This window comes from Sapajus apella, unplaced genomic scaffold, assembly GCF_009761245.1.
Source record: "Sapajus apella isolate SASKATOON/1434 unplaced genomic scaffold, GSC_monkey_1.0 scaffold37, whole genome shotgun sequence".
Lineage (NCBI taxonomy): Eukaryota > Metazoa > Chordata > Mammalia > Primates > Cebidae > Sapajus > Sapajus apella.
In genome coordinates, this window is record NW_022436977.1 from 9,536,747 (window position 1) to 9,560,014 (window position 23,268).

Below are 23,268 nucleotides of genomic sequence, written 5' to 3' on the forward strand. Positions count from 1 at the left end.
AATTTGCACAATGTTTTAAAATATTTTTAGTTAATTAATATTAACTAAAGTAATTCTATTACTTAAAGTAATTGATATTATTTTACAAGTTATGAGATTTTCACATACGATTTAGATTTCTGGCTTCTCTTTAAAAATTCAAAAATTACATCATACTGGGTCCCGATTATCAGATGGCAGAATCACCTGACACTGGGTGGAGAACCTCCCTATGAGATCACACACATCCTCTCTGGATTTCACAGTCCCTATGTTGCCTTTGTAACACATAGGACCTACCTTCCCATATATACCACCTGTCTTGCCCAACATTTGATTTGTGTGACCTCTGTGTTGACTCTTTTGGATCTTTGAACTTTAGGGTATTTGCTGAACTAGTCATTATCAGTCATTACACGCTGATATTCTAAAACTCTTTACTGCATCCACGTTGGTTAGTGTGTAAAATCTGCTTTGTTACAACTGAGCATACACACCACTACTTCGTTAACCTGGGTTCTCCAAAAAGTTAGCACCAGATTTTTGGATGCTATTGAATGGGATATAATCTGCAAAAATAAGAGTTAAGACACATGGTGCAGGATCAAAGAAAGATCACATGAGTATTACAACATCTGAGAGCTGGGCGCTATAATCATGCAGGGAGTACATTCTGGGCAGCAAAAATGTCTTAAGAATAGTTAGGATTTTTATAGCAGGAATGCAAAGGGTCACTGTTGAACTCTTAAAGCCCATTTCAGAAGCAAGAGTCTTGATGGCCCTGTGTGGTGGCTCATACCTGTAATCCCAGCACTTTGAGAGGCCAAGGTGGGTGGATCACCTAAGGTCCGGAGTTTTCAGACAGCCTGGCCAACCTGGGGAAACCCTGCCTCTACTGAAAATACAAAAATTAGCCAGGTGTGGTGGCGCACACCTCCAGTCCCATCTGCTCAGGAAAGTGAGGCAGGAGAATCACTTGAACCCAGGAGGCAGAGGTTACGGTGAGCCGAGATCCGACAGAGTGAGACACTGTCTCAAAAAAAAAGGAGTCTTGAGAGCTAGAGCTAGGTATATCAGTCAGAGTCTAACCAGGAAAACAGAAACCACTTTAAGAGCTTGTGACAGAGAGAAATTACAAAATTACTTAGATAACTGCGTATAAACTAAATGGAGAAAGTAAGAAACCAAAGAATTGATGGCAAAATCACCCAGAGATTCACAACACCAGCAAGACTGGAAAGACAAGGGAGGAGATGGCGTTACTACAAGGAAGCTGCGTCTACAGGGTCAGTTCCTGCAGAGGAAGTAGAGGGAAATACCAAGCCTTCTCCTTTGCCACCACTGTTTTTATGTCCTGCTAGCATCTCACAGTGGCCATCCCAGCCAGAGCCAGTTGCTGTGGGGTCTGCAAGCATCAGGGTCCCCAGACAAGAACGCTGGGAAGGGGCAGGGTAGGGATGGCCTGGAGAACAGGCTGATGACCTGCATACTGATGACAAAGGCCAACCATCTGAGATGGAACAGGGTTTTTTCTGTTTTTAACTTACAAAACATTGCTTTTAAATATGTCGATCCAAAGTATAGAGGGCTAAGTTGAGAACTTTTAATGTAAATCGTAGGGTAGAGGATATGAGGTCATGGCCACTTCCCGTCACACAAAAAGACAATAAAACCCTTCCTGGTTTGGGAGGAAGATGTTAGAGAGAGGCTGAGGAGCACAGGGCTCTCCAGCTCTGTGAATGGGGCTGGGTAGGGAGCAAGAACCTGACGTTGGTGACTCCTCCAGAGGTTAGGGCTGGGGACAGTTCAGGGGAGGGATGCACCATTTCCATCTGGTAATTTTGAAGGATACTGCCTTAAAGAGTGCCCCACACTGACATGGGAATTAAGTAGAACAGCAGTCTAGGAGAGTGGTTTTCCATGGGGATTCTGGGGTTGTCTGTGTTCTGGGTGAGCTTCAGAGGCCACATGCCTCTGGGCAGGAGTCACGGTCTCTGAGAGGGCCACGGCCCTGAGGACTGGATTCCAGTTGAGAAGGGCAGACACCTTGAGCAGGAGTTGAGCACAAGCACCGCCAGCCTCCACAGCACAGGCTGGCAGGAGCAGTAGCCAGTGGTGCACACAGGAGACACAGACCGTAGCTGAGGCCAGCAAGGAGTGGAGGTCACAGGGGCCCACACCCTCCTCTCCAGTGCAGTGCTGGGTACATGCCACCTGCCACCTGCACTCACAGCACAGCCCTGGGGCAAAGAGAAAAGGAGATTTTTTTAAAAGTCTAAGCATTGAGTTTGACTTTGAATTAAATTTGAATTCTAAATTGGTTATTTTTCCAAAAGAAATGATGTTTTTTCAAAAGAAATGAGGGGCTATTTTTATCAACAAATAAACTTACATTTCTTTGCATCTGACTTCAAACCTATTGCACGTGCAGGGTTTCAAGCTAGTATGCCTGCTCTGAGTTTAAACAAACAGACCACACATACACATGCACACAGAGATCTCACACACAAGCGCACACACACACACTTTTTCAGCCTTTCAATTGCCTTCTTTGTTGCTGGCTGAATCAATCTTTCCCTCAAGCAAAGAATGCCATTCTAATGAGTGAACAGTCATTGGGCAAATAATACCATTTTTGGAAAAAAATTTGGTAACTTGGTTTCAACTTTCCAAGTTATCCAAAATTCCAAATTCATTTCTTTTTCTTTGTGGAGACCTGTGATGCCCACTAAGATGTTTACTCTGATCTAGATATCCCCACTTCCAAGAAGGCCTCCGTGTAGAATAGCTCTGTTTTCAAGCCCTTTAGGGTTACCTAGGGGGGACTTGACCTTCAGTAAAAATCTCCCATCCCTTCATTGGTGGCTTTCCTTCATTCTCCTGCTGACCCTACCCTCAGGATGCTTCAGCCGTGATAGACACTGAGCCTCCATTGATGGATGATGAGTTCAGTGCATGCATTAGGCAGGGCCCTGAGACAGAGTTGTGCAGGAAGAGTACATCTTACAGCCCTAGGGGCATCATTTTCATCCCAGCCTGTGTATGCACCACTCTCTCACAGGGATGTACAAGGTGTGCATGGTGGGCTTCGATTTATATCAACAGAGGTAAGCAGCTATCTTTCCTTAAGAGAAACAGAAAGTGTAGGCTGATTCCTGAATAGAAATCTCCTCTCCTCCCAGCTAGAGACAGAATCCTCCTCGGCTGGCCACAGGCATATCCTGAGCTGAGGCTCTCCCAGGCTGGTGTGGTCCTCCCCTCGTGTCCTCTCTGCCCCTATCTCCCAAGTCAGCCTCAGCTTCTGCATCACTCACAACGGGTTCTCTTTCAAGCCTCACTCTAAAATCTTGTCTCTTTCTCCAAAGCCCAGTCTTTCCAAATGTCTCTTGAGCCTCCACACTTATGGCCCGAGTTGCTTTATGACTTTGCTTGATGTTTTATATCTGTATCTCTCGGAAAAGAGGTTTAGTTCTTTGAACTATTCAGGATCCAAGAAAGAAGGCTTCAATATAGCATTCCACATTTCTTTATTTCTTCTTCTACCAGCTATTCTTCATCTGTCTCTAAGTAGCACACCTGATCTGTGCACCCTGTTTTTTCTCTCAACTTGAGGCTGATGCAGGAACTCACAGATGTCTTCTAGGTTATGGAAGACCAATGCAGCACTGACTCAAGCTCTCTTCATCTACCAAACATGCTATGGCAGCAGTTCTACTCTATTGAGGCTACCCATAGTGCAACAGGACACTGTGCACTGTGTAGGTCCCCTCCTACAGCTCCACGTGGAAAGTGAGGCAAGACTCCTTCTGCTCTGATGACTGAACCAAGCTCCATCAACCAGTTCCCCTACCATGGGTTTGACTATAGGGGCCCAGGACCAGGCTGCACCTTAGCTCTTGCTCTCCCTCTTACTCTTTGTCCGATTCCTCTCTCCCAGCTCAGTAAAAGTTTCTTTGGTTTTCCTGCCTAGAAGGAAGATGGGAAATTGCCCATGAGTCATAGCCTGTATTGTTCCCTTCTCTATGGTTACTTTTTATAAAGCTAAACTCTCATCTTATGATTTGGTTTAAACTTTGGAACCAAGCCCTCTTTGAATGAAAAACTGAATCATTTTTCTCTCTCAAAGGCTTGGCTCAAACAAATACGAAATGCTACAATTTCAGACTCTTTACCAAGTATGAATTTAAAAATCCATTCAACCCTGCTATGGTTTGAATGTCCCCTCCAATACTCATGTGGAAATTTTATTGCCATTGTGATAATATTAAAAGGTAGAACCTTAAAGAGGTGAAAATGTCACAAGGGCTCTGCCCTCATGAATGGATTAATGCCATTATCTTGAGAATGGGTTAGTTATCCCAGGAGAGGGCTCCTAATAAAAAGGAGAAATTTGGCCCAATTTCCTGTCTTGTGCCCCCTCTTACCATGTGATGACTTCCATCATGCAATGACATGGCAAAAAGGCCCTACCAGATGCAGCCCATTGATCTTGAGCTTCCTGCCTCTAGAATCATTAACCAAATGCAACCATACTTGTTTTATTGTGCTTCACTTTATTGCACTTCACAGATAGTGCATTTTTTTTTAACAAATTCAAGGTTTGTGGCAACATCGAGCAAATCTATCAGCTCCATTTTTCCAACAGCACATGCTCATTTTATGTCACCATGGCAGATTTTGCTAAATTTTGCAATATTTCAAACCTTTTCATTATGATTACATTTGTTATGATGATCTGTGATCAGTGTTCTGACTGTACCGCTGACTGGGTCATTTTCCCATCTCTGACCCTCTCATTGGACCTCCCTGTTCCATGAAACGTAAATATTGAAATTGGACAAATTAACAACTCTACAATAACCTCTATGTGTTCAAATGAAAGGAAGAGTGGCACGTCACTCATTTTAAATCAAAAGCTAGAAATGATTAAGCTTATGGGGAAAGGCATGTCCAAGGATGAGATAGGTCAGAAGCCTCTTGTATCAAACAGGTAGCCAAGTTGTGAATGCAAAGGAAAAGTTCCTGAAGGGAACTAAAAATGCTACTCCAGTAGAGATATGAATAAGAAAGTGAAACAATTACTGCTGATAGAAAGTCTTAGTGGTCTGGATAGAATTTCAAACCAGCCACAACATTCTCTTAAACCATAGCCTAACTCAGAGCAAGGCCCCCACTCTTTTCAATTCTATGAAGGCTCAGAGAAGTGGGGAAGCTATAGAATAAAAGTTTAAGCTAGCAGAGGTTGGCTCATGAGGTTTAAGTAAAGACGCCATCTCGATAAAAGTGCAAGGTGAAGTGGCAGGTGCTTCTATTGGAAGAAGGTGCCATTTGGACTTTCATAGCTAGAGAGGAGAAGTCAATGCCCAGCTTCAAAACTTCAAAGGACAGGCTGACCTTCTTGTTAGGAGCTAATGCAGCTGCTGACTTTAAGTTGAAGCCCATGCTTACTTACCATTCTGAAAATCCTAGAGCCCTTAAAAATTATGCTAAATCTACTCTGCCTGTGCTCTATAAGTAAAACAACAAAGCCTGGATGATAGCATGTCTGTTTACAGCATAGCTTACTGATTATTTTAAGCCCACTGTTGTGATCTACTACTTAGAAAAAAAAGATTCTGTTGAAAATATTACTGTTCACTAACAATATACCTGGATGACCAGGTGTATTGTTAGTGAACAGTAATATTTTCAATAGAATCTATTGGTCATCAAGAGGTCTGATGGAGACAAACAAGGAGATTCATGTTATTGTCATGCCTGCTGAGACAAGATCCATCCTGCAGCCCATGGATCAAGGAGGAATTTTAACTCTCAAGCCTTATTAATTAAGAAATACACTTCACAAGGCTATAGCTGCCATAGATAGTGATTCTTCTGATGGATATAGGAAATGTATGTAAATTGAAAACCTTCTGAGAAAGATTTGCCATTCTGAATGCCATTAGGAACATCTGTGATTCATGGAAAGGACATTAAAATTTCAACATTAACGAGGGTTTGGAAGAAGTGGATCTCAACCATCAGGGATGACTTTGAGAGGTTCAAGTCTTGAGTAAAGAAAACAATTACAGATGTGGTAGAAATACCAAGAGAACCAGAGTTAGAAGTGGAGCCTGAAGATGTAACTGAATTACTCCAATCACAAAATAAAACTTGAACAGTTGAGTTGCTTCTCATAGAGGGGCAAAAAAGCGGTTTCTTGAGATGAAAGCTACTCCTGGTGAAGATGCTATGAACATTGCTGAAGTAACAACAAAGGATTAGATTATTCCGTAAACTTAGTTGATAAAGCAGGGCAGGATTGGAGGGCATTGACTACAGTTTTGAAAATTTTCTACTGTGGGGAAAATGCTTTCAAAGAGCATCACATGCTACAGAGCAATCTTTCACAAAAAGAGTTGGTCGGGCATGGTTGCTCACGCCTGTAATCCCAGCACTTTGGGAGGATGAGGTGGGCAGATCATGAGGTCTGGAGATCGAGACCATCCAGGCCAACATGGTGAAACCCCATCTGTACTTAAAAAACACAAAAAGATTAGTTGGGCATGATGGCGCATGACTGTGATCCCAGTTACTCAGGAGGCTGAGGCAGGAGAATCACTTAAACCAGGAAGTGGGAGGCTGCAGTGAACTGAGATCACACCACTGCACTCCAGCCTAGGTGACAGAGCAACACTCTGTCTCCAAAAAAAAAAAAAGAGTCAATTGATATTCAAAGTTCACTGTTATCTTATTTTTAAAAATGCCCAGACACCATAAGCTTCAGTAACCATGACCCTGATTGATTAGCAGCCATCGACGCCAAGACCAGACTCTCCACTAACAAAAAGATTACAACTTGTTCAAGGTTCAGATGATCATTAGCATTTTTTTGCAATATTTTAAAATTAAAGTATGTACTTTTTTAGGACATAGTGCTATTACACATTTAATAGAATATAGTATAGTGTAAACTTAACTTTTATATCCTGTAGGGAATCAAAAAATGTGTGTGACTTACTTTATTATGCTATTCACTTTATTGTAGCCATCTGGATATATATGAATATCTGGATACTCCAGATACCTGGAATATCTTCAAGATATGCATGTAAATTTCTGTTTATTATAAACTACTCAGTTTGTGGTTTTCTATTAAAGCAGTAGAAAATGGACTAAAACAAACCTTGCCATTAAATTATTTCTTTGTAGACAGTGTTTGCCCTCAACAGTGGATGCCATTATCCAATAAGCAAACACTTACAGTATAATTTTAGGAGATAAAAAAAATGTAAGGTCGAAATCTCCAAATACTGTTCCAGAACACTTTTAGAGACAAGCTGAGACTTGGTTTGCTTTGAAATTATTGCTGATGATACAGTTTTGTTTTTACCTGTTATATTTCTTCAGGAATGCTGTCATGACTTTTAAAATATGTGATGAACCCTACTGTTAGGTCTTGCAGAGCCACTGCGGAAGGATGGATGTTAGACAAAGTCATGGTTTCAAGGCTTTATCGAAATTCCTAGAAATTTCCTCATGACATTTGGTTATTTCTTATGCTTTAAGATCATTTATAGTCTGGATCTCATTAAAGAGAATCCCTACTTGAACTGGGAGAACACTTTTATAGGGAAAGACAAGAATGTATTAGTCACTGAACTGAAACTTGTTTTGGTAAATTTATGAGGAAGTGGAATAAATTTAAGACTTTCTTTGCTTAACAGCTTGTTTCCTTCAGATCGCCACTTTGGTCATAATATTTAGTTACTTCTTGAGAAGACGACTCTAGAGAGAATTCCATTTTTCCTCAAAGGAATCTTTAAATAATCCATATTACTCTTTGTACCGAATAACCAAATACTTAAGCCAGACCTATGTCTCCTGACCAGGGAGATTTTTCCCTATTGTATCTGGAACTGGTCTTGATTTCTGCCTGGGGCATTACCTAATATTAGAGAAGAGATAATTTTTTGTTTGTTTGCTTGTTTTGAGACAGAGCCTTGCTCTGTTGCCAGGCTGGAGTGCACTGGCGTGATGTAGGCTCACTGCAACCTCTGCCTTCCAGGTTCAAGTGATTCCCCTGCCTCAGCCTCCCAAGTAGCTGGGACTACAGGCGCACACCACCATGCCCAGCTATTTTTTTTTTTTTTTTGTATTTCAGTAGAGACTCAGTTTCACCATGTTGGCCAGGATGTCTCGATCTCCTGACCCTGTGGTCCGCCTTCCTTGGCCTTCCAAAGTGCTGGGATTATAGGCATGAGCCACGGCGCCCAGCCAAGATAATGTGTTTTAAAAATAGGTTTAAAGAGTGTTTTTACCCCGCATAATTAATAAGGAAGGTATTGTTTGTTTGTAGGGTATTCCACAGTTTATCTCCTCAAACTATATCTCAACAATGTTCTTAAATAACAAAGCAACTGCTTTTCAGTTTCTAGAAAAGTAACAGCCATTTACTGCAAAGATATTCCAGCTCCTATAGAGAAAGTGATGCATATACTGAAAGACAGCCTTCTCGCTTCCCTTCTGGGGTTCTAATGTCTTCCTGGAATCTCCTTCCAGGAAACTTCTGTTTTCCCCTAAAGAGTTAACTGCTGTATGAGAAGCGTCCTGAAAGAAGACAATATGGTTCCTTTTGGAAGGGAACAGGGTTATTTTATTTATGACATGTTAAAGTTTGCAACCTCTAAATTATTAACTGAAAAGTCAATAATCTAATGTACTAATAACTATATAACATATCACTTTCAAAGTAATAACTAGTCCATAATGTTTTAAAAACTCATATAACCATCAAAAGTATGTAATAAACAACAGCGATCCTCTGCTTTGTTCATCTTCTTGTTCTGCTCCTTAGAGGTAACTGTTTTCAATTTTTTCATGTTCTAGCATTTACCTTCATATTTCTAAATATGCAACTTTGCTATTTATTCATCAATTTTAGAAATTATCCAAGTTATCTATTATTATGGTAGAGGAGTTACACTCCCTCAGCTTCCCCTAATCCATCCTTCCAATGCAGTTTTTTCATAAATTTTGGTAAATTCATTCTCAGTGTTTTTCATCGCTATGACTGTATGTATATTTACATCTAATTCAAGAAGTGTGACTGAATAGCACACTCTAGGGCAATCAAGAGGCCAGCTGCCTTTTTCTTCACGTAACCCCAAAGGTCAATGTGTTACTGGTAGAGGGTATCCAGGTTCTTGGCATCATGAACAAAGAACTGGACAAAATGCACAAACAAAGCAAGGAAAGAAGGAAGCAACAAAAGCAGAGATTCACTGAAAACAAAACTACACTCTACAGAGCAGGAGTGGCCCAAGCACAGGGGCTCAAAAGCCTACTTACACAATTTTCTGAGGTTTAAACACCCTCTAGAGGTTTCCATTTGCCATTTGGTGTACATCTCATGTAAATGAATTAGTGGCCCAAAATCAGAGGTTTGGTTGCAGAAAGCAACGAATCAGAGGCTAAAGTTAAGTTACAAAGGTTACACTCTTTGCAAACATCTGATTGGTTGTAGAAAGCAACCAACCAGAGGCTAAAGTGAAGTTACAAAGTTACACTTCTATGCAAATGAAGACTTGGCTAGCAATCACACTCATTGAGGAAAACAACTAATCAGAAGTACTTTCAATTTTTCCTTTGCTGCTCAGAAAAGAAAGCGTGGTTTGCAAAGGGAGTAGTGGTCCTTTTGTTACTTAGATGTGGGAGGTCGCGGTTTTCCTTTGATTTAGTTCTACAAGTCAGGGGGAATCCACCGTAGATTCCCTGCCTCCAGACACTATTCTCCTGCCTCAAATGTCTCTAGAGAGACACTGTATTTTTTCTGAGGTTGTTCATCTCTCTACCTCTTGCTTGTGGTTGTATGATTGGTGATTGTTATTTTGAAATTCAGTCAGGGAACTTGAAAAAGGCTTTACCATTTCAAACACAGATCACTGAATTTGTTTTAAATGAGTCATTTCATCTTCACTCTTCTCTATTCCTGGTTCAGTTTCCAAGTATCCTCTCCATTACTAGTATTGGGAAGAGGTGGGACCTGATTACTTGTAGTGTGTTTAGTAACCAGGGAATCTAACTGTTGCATATACAGGCCTTCAAACAGTCCCAGACTTTGCTATTTACGCACTTTTGCGCCAAACCTTTATAGACTCCAATGGGGATGGCATCAGGTTCGACAGGCCAAAGAAGACACCCGGAGCCAGCAAACAAGACATGGGGTCATATTGGGGGCTACTACAGGGGACAGCACAGGGGTGGTGGGCAAGACAGTAGAACCCCACAACCCAGTGGCAGTGGGCTGAGCAGAAAAATCAGAATCACTTGCAAAAAGCATGCAGTTTTTATATCATTTTCACTTAGCCCCTGTCCCCTAAAATCTCCACCTGGAAACTTTCACTTAACCCAAAACAAAGGGCCTCAATGCTCTGTACAGCCCACATTCCACAGGACAGGATGGGGCCCAGATGTTCCTTATAGATAAAGAATAAATCTCTGGATAGTTCCCCTCCCAGATTCCTTAGCTTGGAACTCTGAACAGCATTCAGGTGCACCTGCCAAACAGGGTCATTCTTAGGGTATGTGTAAATTATTGCTATCAGGTTCATTTAACACACACACACACACACACACACACACACACACACCCCCTACACAGCCCTGCCTTCTGAGATTCCTGGCGCTTCCAATTCATGAGCACTTTCAGGATTCTGTGGGACAAATCAGCTAAGTCCTATTAGTATCCTCATTTATGGGTACTCTTAACTTGTTAGGTCTACTGATTACATTCAAAATGTACTCGGTAGAGGAAGGGGTGGGCAAAACAGGAATTTATCTTCAAATAAGCAATAAAGCATCAATTGTGTTGGGTTAATTTCATATCTGTGATAATAGATTTAATTTGTCCACAGAGTTCTCTCTATCCTTCATGAGCTTCGCATGACATGTCTGGGTGTTTTTGTTTGTTTTTTGTTTGTTTTTGTGTTTTGTGTTTTTGTTTTTTTTTACACGAAGGTAAACCTTGACAGATAAGAAAAGAGTCTTGCAGTAGCACTTGCCTTGTGTCAGATTTAAAAGGACAGTGTTCTGAGCCCCTGAACTACAGGTGATGTTAAAGAACCATAACTTTAATCTTCAAAATATTCTATAATTGCAGGAACATGTGAGACCAAGAGTTGAACTCTCAGTCTCAAAAGTAATAAAAGGCCTTAAATTTCATCCCTTGCTAGAAGGGGTTAGAAATGCCTGTTCTGGGCACCTTGCATCCAGGCAGTAAGTTTGAACCATCAATGTCTAGTGGATCTGTGTTTCTACTCTTCCTGCTGTGGTTGGGATTGGCATAGCTGTCAGGTGGAACTGTTGCACCAAAATGCCCAGGGCTTAATGGAATCCATCATGAATACGGCTCTAAGGTTTTTACATATTTATGGTTCTCTCCATTCCTGTATGAGGATAGAATGGGAAGGATGTATTCACTTTTTGTGTGACAGCTAAAGATACTTCTCAAACTAATATATTCCTTGTCTGGTTTTTTTTTTTTTTTAAAGAAAGGGTCTCAATCTGCTTCCCAGGATGGAGTACAGTGATACAACGACAGCCTCAAACTCCTAGGCTCAAGACATCCTGCCACCTCAGCCTCTCAAGTAGCTGGGATTATAGGCATGCGTCATCACATCCAGCTAATTTTTTTTATTTTTTTGTAGAGATAGGGTCTTGCTATGTTGTTGCTGAGGCTGGTCTCGAACTCTTGGCCTCAAGCAATCCTTCCACCTAGGTCTATTTATATAAATATTGGTATTATATCCAGAACAAAATAGTGTGGTATAAAAAATTATTAAGACCTGACCATATGCTATTATCTGAAAATAATCTTAACATATGAAATAAGTTAATAAATAAGTATGCAGAGCCAGCAAACAAGACATGGGGTGGTGTTGGGGGTTAAACACGGGATAGCACAATGGGGTTGGGCAGGATAGGAGAACCCCATGACCCAGTTGCAGTGGACTGAGTAGAAGAATCACAATCACTTGTAAAAAGCATGCAGTTTTTATAGTATTTTCAAATAAACGCTGTACAAAATTTTAAGGAGATACACTCCTTAAATCCTAAAAAGCAAGGGTAGGGGAACCCTTTTCTGGTAGAACACCAAAGACAATCTTAAAATACTAAGAAGAATCTGAAACAACAGTAGAAAAATAAAACATGCTAAATATAATTTAAACAAAGTTCTGATACAGAGGTTAAAACTGGACGACCAGAGCCATTGACCCCCCTTTGGTAGCAACATCTGTCACAGCTTACGGCAGTCATGGTATTTCTAAGAGTGGGACTCCTTGGAAAACTTAGACACAATCTTATCACTAAAAGCAAAGATCCTCACGTGTAAATCTCAAAGAGAAGACCCTTATATTTTCTCCTGTGTGACCTAAAGCAATAACACAGGACTTTTGCACCTCAGTTGCCTTATCTGAAAAAATAGGATGCCTGCCTCCTAGGATTGTTGTGACCATTAAAACTGTTAGATGAGTACCTGGCACAATGGCACACTGTAACTGTTACCAATTAGTATTATTACCTCACACCTAAGGGAAGAAGGAAATAGAAAATGCCAAAAAGATTAAAAATAAGGTAGGGGGAGGATGGTTAGAATTAGCAAAAGTTGATGCCCTAATCAAACAGCCCAGGGTCTCTCCCTTTTGGTCCTAAATTGTTTTCCAATTCAGGAAATTCCAGGATTGCATCAGCAGAATGAGATAACTGGCTTGTGGTCTGAACCCTTTGCCAGCACGTGATGCTATTATGTGAGCCCACTGTTCCAACATGAGTCACACATGTGAGCTGCAGCCACTTCTGCAGATGGAATAAAGTGTTTCATCAAGGTACCAGAACTGCACTCTCTCCTTCTTTCTCGCCTTGAACCTGAATCATGTGGGATTAATTTCTTAAGTATCTGCTCTATAGTTAACTCCAAACTATCCATGCTAGTGGAGAGAAAGAAAGACACAGATGGACATAAAGAATGACTGCTTCAAAAATCCCTTATAACTTGTGACTTCTGTAGTTAGAATTCTATATTGAGAATTGGTGCCTAATGTTCTGGAAACAAAATTTGAAGCAAAATAAGTCTTGCTGGCCAGGCACAGTGACTCATGCCTGTAATCCCAGCACTCTGGGATGAGGAGGCAGGCGGATGGGCTAAGCCCAGGAGTTTGAGGCCAGACTGGACAACATAGTGAAACCCTATCTCTGCAAAAAAAGATTCTTTGAAAAATTAAACACGCATGGTGGCACATGCCTATGGTCCCAGCTACTCAGGAAGCTGAGGTGGGAGGATCACTTGAGCCTGAGAGGTTAGGACTGCAGTGAGCAATCATGGTAGCACTGCACTCCAGCCAGGCCAACAGAGTGAGACCGTCTCAAAACAAATTAGGTTAAAAAAGTTTTAAAATAAAGTAAGTCTTGCTAGAAGACTGACCTCAGACAAACCAGAAAATTCATCCCAGCCTTCATCCCATAACCTAGTACAAAACCATGCTGCCTTCCTCTACTGAGGCAGGAGGGACCGCAGCATCTGATGGGGGACATTACTAGCCTGACTTGGGTGATTGCTCTCTCTTGCACTTTATGGGGAAAAGGAAGATAGTTAACCATTCCTGGCTGCTGAATATTATTGTAAATAGAGCCTTAGTCTCCTCATCATTCTGCAGATTTTATGCAATAGAAATAACAAAGAAAATAATGATGATATCACCTGAGAGTTTAAGTCAGTTTTTAAAATTCATGAATAGTATAGTTTATGCGTTATGTAGAAATCAGCTCTTCAGTAGACTGTCCCTGGGAGGATTTTTATTGTTTTTGTTTTCCCAAGGGCAGAGAGAGCAAGGAAGGAAGGAAGGGAGAAAGAAATATCAGTCTGAATCAATGATACACACACACTCACACATCAGTTTTATTATTGAGTTGTAATTTTTTTTTTTTGAGGCAGGGCTGGAGTGCAGTGTCATGATTATAGCTCACCACAGCCTTGAATTCTTGTTCTTAAGCAATCCTCCTGCCTCAGCCTGCAAAGTGTTGGAATTACGGGCATGAGCCACTATGCCTGGAGAGGTGAAATGTAATGTAATTCTACTATGTGGTAAAATCCTAAATCATGATTTTCAGTATATCCCACTGAAGCCAGTTCAGTAAATCCCACAAGCCAGTTCACTTATGAGATACTTTCTACAAAGTTTAACTCTTCAAGTATGCAAACACTTTTTTAATGTATGAATTTAGAAATGATTGAACATTTTGTTTCTAAAATACAAGATGACATGTGCTTTATGAATGTACATATTCCATTTCATTATTTCTCTTATACGAAATAAGTTATTTCTTAACATACAAAATAAGCTAATAAATATATACACAGAGGCAGCAAACAAGACATGGGGTTGTGTTGGGGGCTAAACACGGGAGAGCACAGTGGGGTTGGGCAGGATAGGAGAACCCCATGACCCAGTGGCAGTGGGCTGAGTAGAAGAATCACAATCACTTGTAAAAAGCATGCAGTTTTTAAAGCATTTTCAAATAAACGCTATAAAAAAATTTAAGGAGATACACTCCTTAAATCCTAAAAAGCAAGTTTGGGGGAACCCTTTTCTGGTAGAACATAACTTCATGGTGAAGGGTACCATAATGAATTACTTAGCCAAGCCAGTCTTTTTGACTTGAGCTTAGATGACTGATACGGGGGAGGGATCCAAGATAGCCAATGAGGAGCAGCTCAGGATTGCAGCTCCCAGCAAAAGTGCAGAGGGTGAGTGGACACCGCATTTCCAGACGAATTTTTATTGCCCACAGACCAGGAGATTCCCAGGCGGGGGGGCCCCACGGGTTACCAGCGAGGCTGGTTGGGCCGGCGTAGCTGTTTTGCCTGTGCCCCGGCGCCACGGTTCTCCGTACAAAATACACGGGTCTGGGCTCTGTTTCAGCTGGCCATTGGAGCTCTGGGAAGGCAGAGTTGCCCATTCATCTGATGAAAAAGGGGACTGAAAAAGGGAGCCAGGCCAGGAGATAAATACCACGAATCTTAGCGCAGCTGTTTCAGCTGGCACAGTGGGTTACCGCAGGGGAAATCCCACAGATCCTGGTGCCTTTTCAACAGGTGACTGGAACACCTGGGAGACAGTCATCAATCATCCACCAAAAAAAAAAAAAAAGACTCTGAGGCAGGGAGCCAGATGATCAGGCTCGGCTGGTCCCACACCCACAAAAAAACAGCAATCTGAAACTCTCTCGATTGAGCTCAGCACTTGAGCCCCTATAAAGGACAGACTGTCTCCTCAAGCAGCTCTCTGACCCCCGTATATTCAGAGTCACCTCATAAAGGAGAGCTCAGACTGACATCTGGTGGGTATCCTTCTGGGACAAAGATAGCAGAAGAAGAAACTGGCAGCAACCCTTGCTATTCTGCAGCTGCTGCAGGTGATCCCCAGGCAAGCAGCATCTGGAGTGGACCTCAGCAGTCCTACAGCAGAGGGGCCAGACTGTTAGAAGGAAAACGGGCATGAATAGAAAGAAATAACTTCATCATCAACAAACTGGACATCCACTGAGAGACCCAATTTGAAAGTCAACAACTACAAAGACGACAGGTGGAAAAATCAACAAAGATGGGAAGAAACAAGCAAAAAAAGGATGAAAACACCCGAAACCAGAATGCCTCTCCTCCTACAAGGGATCACAACTCTCACCAGCAAGGGAACAAGGCTGGATGGAGAATGAGTATGATGAATTGACAGAATCAGGCTTCAGAAGGTGGGTAATAAGAAACTTCTGTGAACTAAAAGAACACGTTCTAACCCAACCCAAAGAAACTAAGAACCATGAAAAAAGATTTGACAAAATGCTAACAAGAATAAACAACTTAGAGAGGAATATAAGTGAATTGATAGAGCTGAAAAACACAACATGAGAACTTCACAAAGCATACACAAGTTCCAATAGCTGAATTGACCAAGCAGAAGAAAGTGTATCAGAGGTCGAAGATTAACTCAATGAAATAAAACGAGAACGCAAGATGAGAGAAAAAAGGGTAAAAAGAAATGAACAAAGTCTCCAAGAAATGTGGGACTATGTGAAAAGAACGAATCTACGTTTGATAGGGGTACCTGAATGTGACAGAGAGAATGAATCCAAGCTGGAAAATACTCTTCAGGATATTATCCAGGAAAACTTCCCCAACCTAGCAAGGCAGGCCAATATTCAAGTCCAGGAAATACAGAGAACACCACAAAGATATTTCTCAAGAAGAGCAACCCCAAGGCACATAATCAAAAGACTCACCAGGGTTGAAATGAAGAAGAAAATGCTAAGGGCAGCCAGAGAGAAAGGTTGGGTTACCCACAAAGGGAAGCCCATCAGACTCACAGTAGATCTCTCAGCAGAAACCCTACAAGCCAGAAGAGAGTGGGAGCCAATCTTCAACATCCTTAAAGAAAAGAACTTTCAACCCAGAATTTCATAACCAGCCAAACTAAGCTTCATAAGTGAAGGAAAAATAAAATCCTTTGCGAACAAGCAAGTACTGGGAGATTTATCACCACCAGGCCTGCTTTACAAGAGCTCCTGAAAGAGGCACTAAACATAGAAAGGAACAACCAGTATCAGCTACTCCAAAAAAATACCAAATGGTAAAAAGCATCAACACAACAAAGAAACTGCATCAACTGATGGGCAAAAGAGCCAGCTAGCACCAAAATGGCAGGATCAAATTTACACATAACAATACTAACCCTAAATGTAAATGGGCTAAATGCCCCAATCAAAAAACACACTGGCAAATTGGATAAAAGGCCAAAACCCATCAGTGTGCTGTATCCAGGAAACCCAACTCACATGCAAGGATACACAAAGGCTCAAAATAAAGGGATGGAGGAAGATTTACCAAGCAAATGGAGACAAAAAAAAAAAAGCAGGAGTTGCAATTCTCATCTCTGATAAAACAGACTTTAAACCAACAAAGATCAAAAGACACAAAGAAGGACATTACATAATGGTAAAAGGATCAATGCAACAAGAAATGCTAATGATCCTAAATATATACGCACCCAATACCGGAGCACCCAGATACATAAGGCAAGTTCTTAATGACTTACAAAGAGACTTAGACTCCCACACAATAATACTGGGAGACTTTAACACCCCATTGTCAATATTAGACAGATCAACCACACAGAAAATTAACAAGGATATCCAGGACTTGAACTCAGACCTGGATCAAGTAAACCTAATAGACATTTACAGAACTCTCCACCCCAAATCCATAGAATATATATTCTTCTCAGCACCACATCGCACCTACTCTAAAATTGACCACATAATTGGAAGTAAATCACTCCTCAGCAAATGCAAAAGAATGGAAATCATAACAAACCGTCTCTCAGACCACAGTGCAATCACGTTAGAACTCAGAATTCAGAAACTAACTCAAAACCACACAGCTCGTCATCCCCGTGACTGCTTTTGGCTTGGGGACGTGGCAGGTCCAGCGTCGGAAGTGGAAGCTGAACCTGATTGCAGAGTTGGAATCTAGAGTTCTGGCCGAGCCTGTCCCTCTGCCCACAGACCCAGTGGAACTGAAAAATCTGGAGTATAGGCCAGTGAAAGTCAGGGGGTGCTTTGACCACTCCAAGGAGCTGTATATGATGCCCCGGACTATGGTGGACCCTGCCCGGGAGGCCCGGGAGGCCGGCCGCATCTCCTCCTCAGCCGAGACTGGGGCCTATGTGGTCACTCCCTTCCACTGCGCCGACCTGGGAATCACCATCCTGGTAAATAGAGGGTTCGTTCCCAGGAAGAAAGTGAATCCTGAAACCCGGCAGAAAGGCCAGATTGAGAGAGAAGTGGACCTCGTTGGGACTGTGAGGCTGACAGAAACCAGGAAGCCTTTTGTACCCAAGAACAATCCAGAAAGGAACCACTGGCATTACCGGGACCTGGAGGCTATGGCCAGAATCACAGGCGCAGAGCCCATCTTCATTGATGCTGACTTCAAAAGCACAGTCCCCGGAGGACCCATTGGAGGGCAAACCAGAGTCACTCTGAGGAATGAGCATCTGCAGTACATCATAACCTGGTATGGACTCTCTGCAGCTACATCATACCTGTGGATTAAGAAATTTGTATGTGGAACACCTGGTGTGTGAGACCAGCTGCTAAAGCCCTATCCCTGAATAATGACGTATTTGAAAACATTACCTTTATGCTGGATCATGTGCTCTTGGGATAAATAAAACTTCTGGGCCTTCTACCTTGAAAAAAAAAAAAAAAAAACCGCACAGCTTCATGGAAACTGAATAACTTGCTCCTGAATGTTGACTGAATAAACAATGAAATGAAGGCAGAAATAAAGATGTTCTTTGAAACCAACAAGAACGAAGACACAACATACCAGAATCTCTGGGACACATTTAAAGCAGTCTCTAGAGGAAAATATATAGCAATAAATGCCCACATGAGGAGAGATCTAAAATTGACACCCTATTGTCAAAATCGAAAGAGCTAGAGGAGGAAGGTCAAAAAAATTCAAAACCTAGCAGAAGACAAGAAATAACTAAGATCAGAGCAGAACTGAAGGAGACAGAGACACAAAAAACCCTTCAAAAAATCAATAAATCCAGGAACTGGTTTATTGAAAAGACCAATAAAATAGACCACTAGCCAGATTAATAAAAAAAAAGAGAGAGAATAATCAAATAGACGCAATAAAAAACGATTAAGGGGATATCACCACAGATTCCACAGAAATTCAAACCATCATCAGAGATTATTACAAACAACTCTATACATATAAACTAGTAAACCTCGAAGAAATGGATAAATTCCTGGACTCTTGCATCCTCCCAAGCCTAAACCAGGAAGAAGTCAAAACGCTGAAGAGACCAATAACAAGATATGAAGTTGAGGCAGCAATTAAGAGCCTACCACCCAAAAAAAGTCCAGGTCCAGATGGGTTCACAGCCGAATTCTACCAGACATACAAAGAGGAGCTGGTACCATTCCTTCTGAAACTATTCCAAAGAATCCAAAAAGAGGGAATCCTTCCCAGATCATTTTATGAGACCAACATCATCCTGATATCAAAACCCAGCAGAGACTCAGCAAGAAAAGAAAACTTCAGGCCAATACCCATGATAAACATAGATGCAAAAATCTTCAATAAAATACTGGCAAGCCGATTGCAACAGCACATCAAAAAGCTTCTCCACCATGGTCAAGTGGAATTCATCCCGTGGATGCAAGGGTGGTTCAACATATGCAAGTCTATAAATGTAATTCACCACATAAACAGAACCAAAGGCAAAAACCACATGATTATCTCAATTGATGCAGAGAAGGCCTTTGACAAAATTCAACAGCCCTTTATGCCAAAAACCCTCAATAAACTAGGTATTGACAGAATGTATCTCAAAATAATAAAAGCTATTTACGACAAACCCACAGTCAATATTATACTAAATGGGCAAAAACTGGAAGCATTCCCTTTGAAATCTGGCACTAGACAAGGATGCCCTCTCTCACCACTCCTCTTCAATATAGTATTACAAGTTCTAGCCAGAACAATCAGGGAAGAAAAAGAAATAAAGTGTATTCAAGTAGAAAAGGAGGAAGTCAAATTGTCTCTATTTCTAGATGATGTGATTGTATATCTAGAAGACTCCATTGTCTCAGCCCAAAATCTCCTGAAACTGATAAGCAAGTTCAGCAAAGTCTCAGGATACAAAACCAATGTGCAAAAATCACAAGCATTCCTATACACCAAAAACAGACTAACAGAGAGCCAAATCAAAAACAAACTGCCATTCACAATTGCTACCAAAGAGAATAAAATAACTAAGAATACAACTAACAAGGTACGTAAAGGACCTCTTCAAGGAGAATTACAAACCACTGCTCAACGAAATAATGGAGGACACAAACAGATGGAGAAACATTCCATCAATATTGTGAAAATGACCATACTGCCCAAAGTAATTTACAGATTCAACGCTGTCCCCATCAAGCTACCAATGACCTTCTTCACAGAACTGGAAAAAACCACTTTAAACTTCATATGGAACCAAAAGAGATCCCACATAGCCAAGTCACTACTAAGCAAAATGAACAAAGCGGAAGGCATCACACTACCAGACTTCAAACTATACTACAAGGCTACAGTAATCAAAACAGCATGGCTTTGGTACCAAAACAGAGCTATAGACAAATGGAACAGAACAGAGGTTTCGTAGGCAACACAACACATCTACAACCATCTGATCTTTGACAAACCTGATAAAAACCAGCAATGGGGAAAGGATTGGCTGTGTAATAAACAGTGTTGGGAAAACTGGCCAGCTATGTGGAGAAAGCAGAAACTAGACCCCTTCCTGACGCCTTACACTAAAATTAACTCCAGATGGATTAAAGACTTAAACATAGGACCTAACACCATAAAAACCCTAGAGGAAAATCTAGGCAAAACCATCAGGACATAGGTAGGCAAGGACTTCATGACCAAAACACCAAAAGCATTGGCAACAAAAGCCAAAATAGACAAATGGGACCTAATCAAACTCCACAGCTTCTGCACAGCAAAAGAAACAGTCATTTGAGTGAATCAGCAACCAACAGAATGGGAAAAAATTTTCGCAGTTTACCCATCTGACAAAGGGCTGATATCCAGAATCTACAAAGAACTAAAACAGATTTACAAGAAAAAAAAACCAAACAAGCCCATTCAAAAGTGGGCAAAGGATATGAACAGACACTTTACAAAAGAAGACATACATAAGGCCCACGAACATATGAAAAAATGCTCATCATCACTGGTCATTAGAGAAATGCAAATCAAAACTACATTGAGATACCATCTCATGCCAGTTAGAATGGCAATCATTAAAAAAATCTGGAGACAACAGATGCTGCAGAGGATGTGGAGAAATAGGAACACTTTTATACTGTTGGTGGGAGTGTAAATTAGTTCAACCATTGTGGAAGACAGTGTGGCGATTCCTCAAGGATCTAGAAATAGAAATTCCATTTGACCCAGCAATTCCATTACTGGGTATATATCCAAAGGATTATAAATCATTCTACTGTAAGGACACCTGTACACGAATGTTCATTGCAGCACAGTTTACAATAGCAAAGACCTGGAACCAACCCAAATGCCCATCGATGATAGACTGGACAGGGAAAATGTGGCACATATACACCATGGAATATTATGCAGCCATCAAAAACAATGAGTTTGTGTCCTTTGTAGGGACATGCATGAATCTGGAAACCATCATTCTCAGCATACTGACACAAGAACAGAAAATCAAGCACTTCGTGTTCTCACTCACAGGTGGGTGTTGAACAATGATAACACATGGACACAGGGAGGAGAGCATCACACACTGGGGTCTGTCATGGAGAAATAGGGGAGGGACAGCAGGGGGTGGGGAGTTGGGGGGAGATAGCAAGGGGAGAAATGCCAGATAAGGGTAATGTGGAGGAAGGCAGCAAATCACACTGCCATGTGTGTACCTATGCAACAATCTTGCATGTTCTTCACATGTACCTCAAAACCTAAAATGCAATTAAAAAAAAAAAAAGAAGACTGATATGGTTTGGCTCTGCATCCCCACCCAAATCTCATGGTGAATTATAATCCCCAGTTTTGGGGAAAGGTGGGAGGTAACTAGATCATGGGGGTGGATTTCGCCCTTGCTGTTCTCAGGATAGTCAGTGAGTTCTCACAAGATCTGGATGTTTAAAAGTGTGTAACACTTCCCCCTTCACACTTTCTTTCTCCTGCTCCACCATGTGAAGATGTGCCTGCTCCTGCTATGACTGTAAGTGTCCTGAGGCCTCCCCAGCCATGCTTCCTGTACTGCCTGTGGAATAGTGAGTCAACTCACCCTCTTTTCTTCATAAATTACCCTGTCTTAGGTAGTTCTTTTTAGCAGCATGAGAACAAAGTAATACAATGACCGTATTCTGTCTAAGTACACACTTTGCTGTTGTCAGCCATGCAAATAAAACCTGGTTTAGGATGGAAGGCCCTATTGGCACTCAGAAGCCATCTGAAGGCCAGTCTTCATTTTTTTTTTTTTTTTGGCATGTTTAGCCTATACTGTCTTTTTACTTTTTCAAAATGAAGAGAGTTTTTTTAAAAAAAGAAACAGATGATAATGGTTGAAAATACACTACAAATATTCATTTCACTCTTCAAAAGTAACTGTATAAACTTTTATATTTTAATGCACATGTATAATTTGTTAATAAATGTAATTAAAAGAAAAACTTCAGCCAAATTAAATTTAAAGGAGTTTAATTGAGCAATATATGATTCATGAATCACGCAGGCCCCAGAACTATAGCAGATTCAGAGACTGCAGTGCAGCCATATGGTAGAACATTTATAGACAAAAAAACAAACAAACCAGGAAGTGATGTACAGAAATTGGAAGTGAGGTACAGAAACAGCTGGATAGGTTACAGCTTGGCCTTTGCCTTACTTGAACACAGTTTGAACACTCAGCAGCGTATGAGTAGTTGAAGTACGGCTGTTGGGATTGGCCAACACCCAACTATTGTTACAGGCACGTATCCCTAAGTTAGGTTTTCAATCTTGTCTGCCAATTAAGTTAGATTACAGTTTGTCCACAAGGACTCAAATATAGAAGTACAGAGTCCTTCTCAGGCCATTTTTAGTTCCGTTTAACAAATCATAATCAACAAATTAAGTAACCTAATTTTTCCACTTGCAGTGTATCATGGGCATCTTTCTTGTTAGAGTTGATAGAAACATCTCAAATATTGTTAAGCGTTGAGTGGTTCTCAAACTTGACTGCACATTAGAATTACCTAGCACACTTTATAAAAATGCAAATACTCACTCTCAAGCATAAAATGAGAACATCTGAGTGTGGGTCCTGGAATTCTGAGTTTTTTAAAGTGCTTCTGGAGATGCACAGGTGCAGTCAGGGATGAGAGTCACTTATCAATCTTATTATTTTTTAATGTACATAGTATTATGCATATATCATAAAAACCCCTCCTACTGATGGACGCTTAGGTAGTTGTGAATTTTTCTACTATATGCAGTGCTGCAATTAACATTATTTTATATACATTTTGCTTATTTGGCCTGAAGATAAAGTCCTAAACTTAGAATATGCATATTTAAAATATTAATACATGTACCCAAGTCTTTTCTAGAATGATATATTCTAAAGTACCAGCCAACTGACTTTTCCTACCCTGGGAATTATTGATATTTTTCATCTTTGT

General features: G+C 41.0%; 1 protein-coding gene across 1 annotated transcript; it reads left to right on the plus strand.

Annotated features, from left to right (window-relative positions):
- The first annotated feature begins 1,232 nt into the window (after positions 1-1,232).
- LOC116564593 (surfeit locus protein 1) lies at positions 1,233-18,260 on the plus strand. The gene is made up of 2 exons (XM_032297874.1): positions 1,233-1,265; positions 17,451-18,260. Exons 1-2 carry the CDS (start codon positions 1,233-1,235, stop codon positions 18,153-18,155), a joined length of 738 nt encoding a protein of 245 aa, XP_032153765.1. The 3' UTR covers positions 18,156-18,260.
- Positions 18,261-23,268: the final 5,008 nt, after the last annotated feature.

What these genes read in the sequence shown, in the direction of transcription:
- LOC116564593 (XM_032297874.1), top strand. Translation starts at nt 1,233, where the DNA reads ATGGCGTTACTACAAGGAAGCTGCGTCTACAGG. An exon ending in AAGGAAGCTGCGTCTACAGG is followed by an intron (nt 1,266 to 17,450) that starts GTCAGTTCCTGC and finishes AAAACCACACAG; the next exon opens with CTCGTCATCCCCGTGACTGC.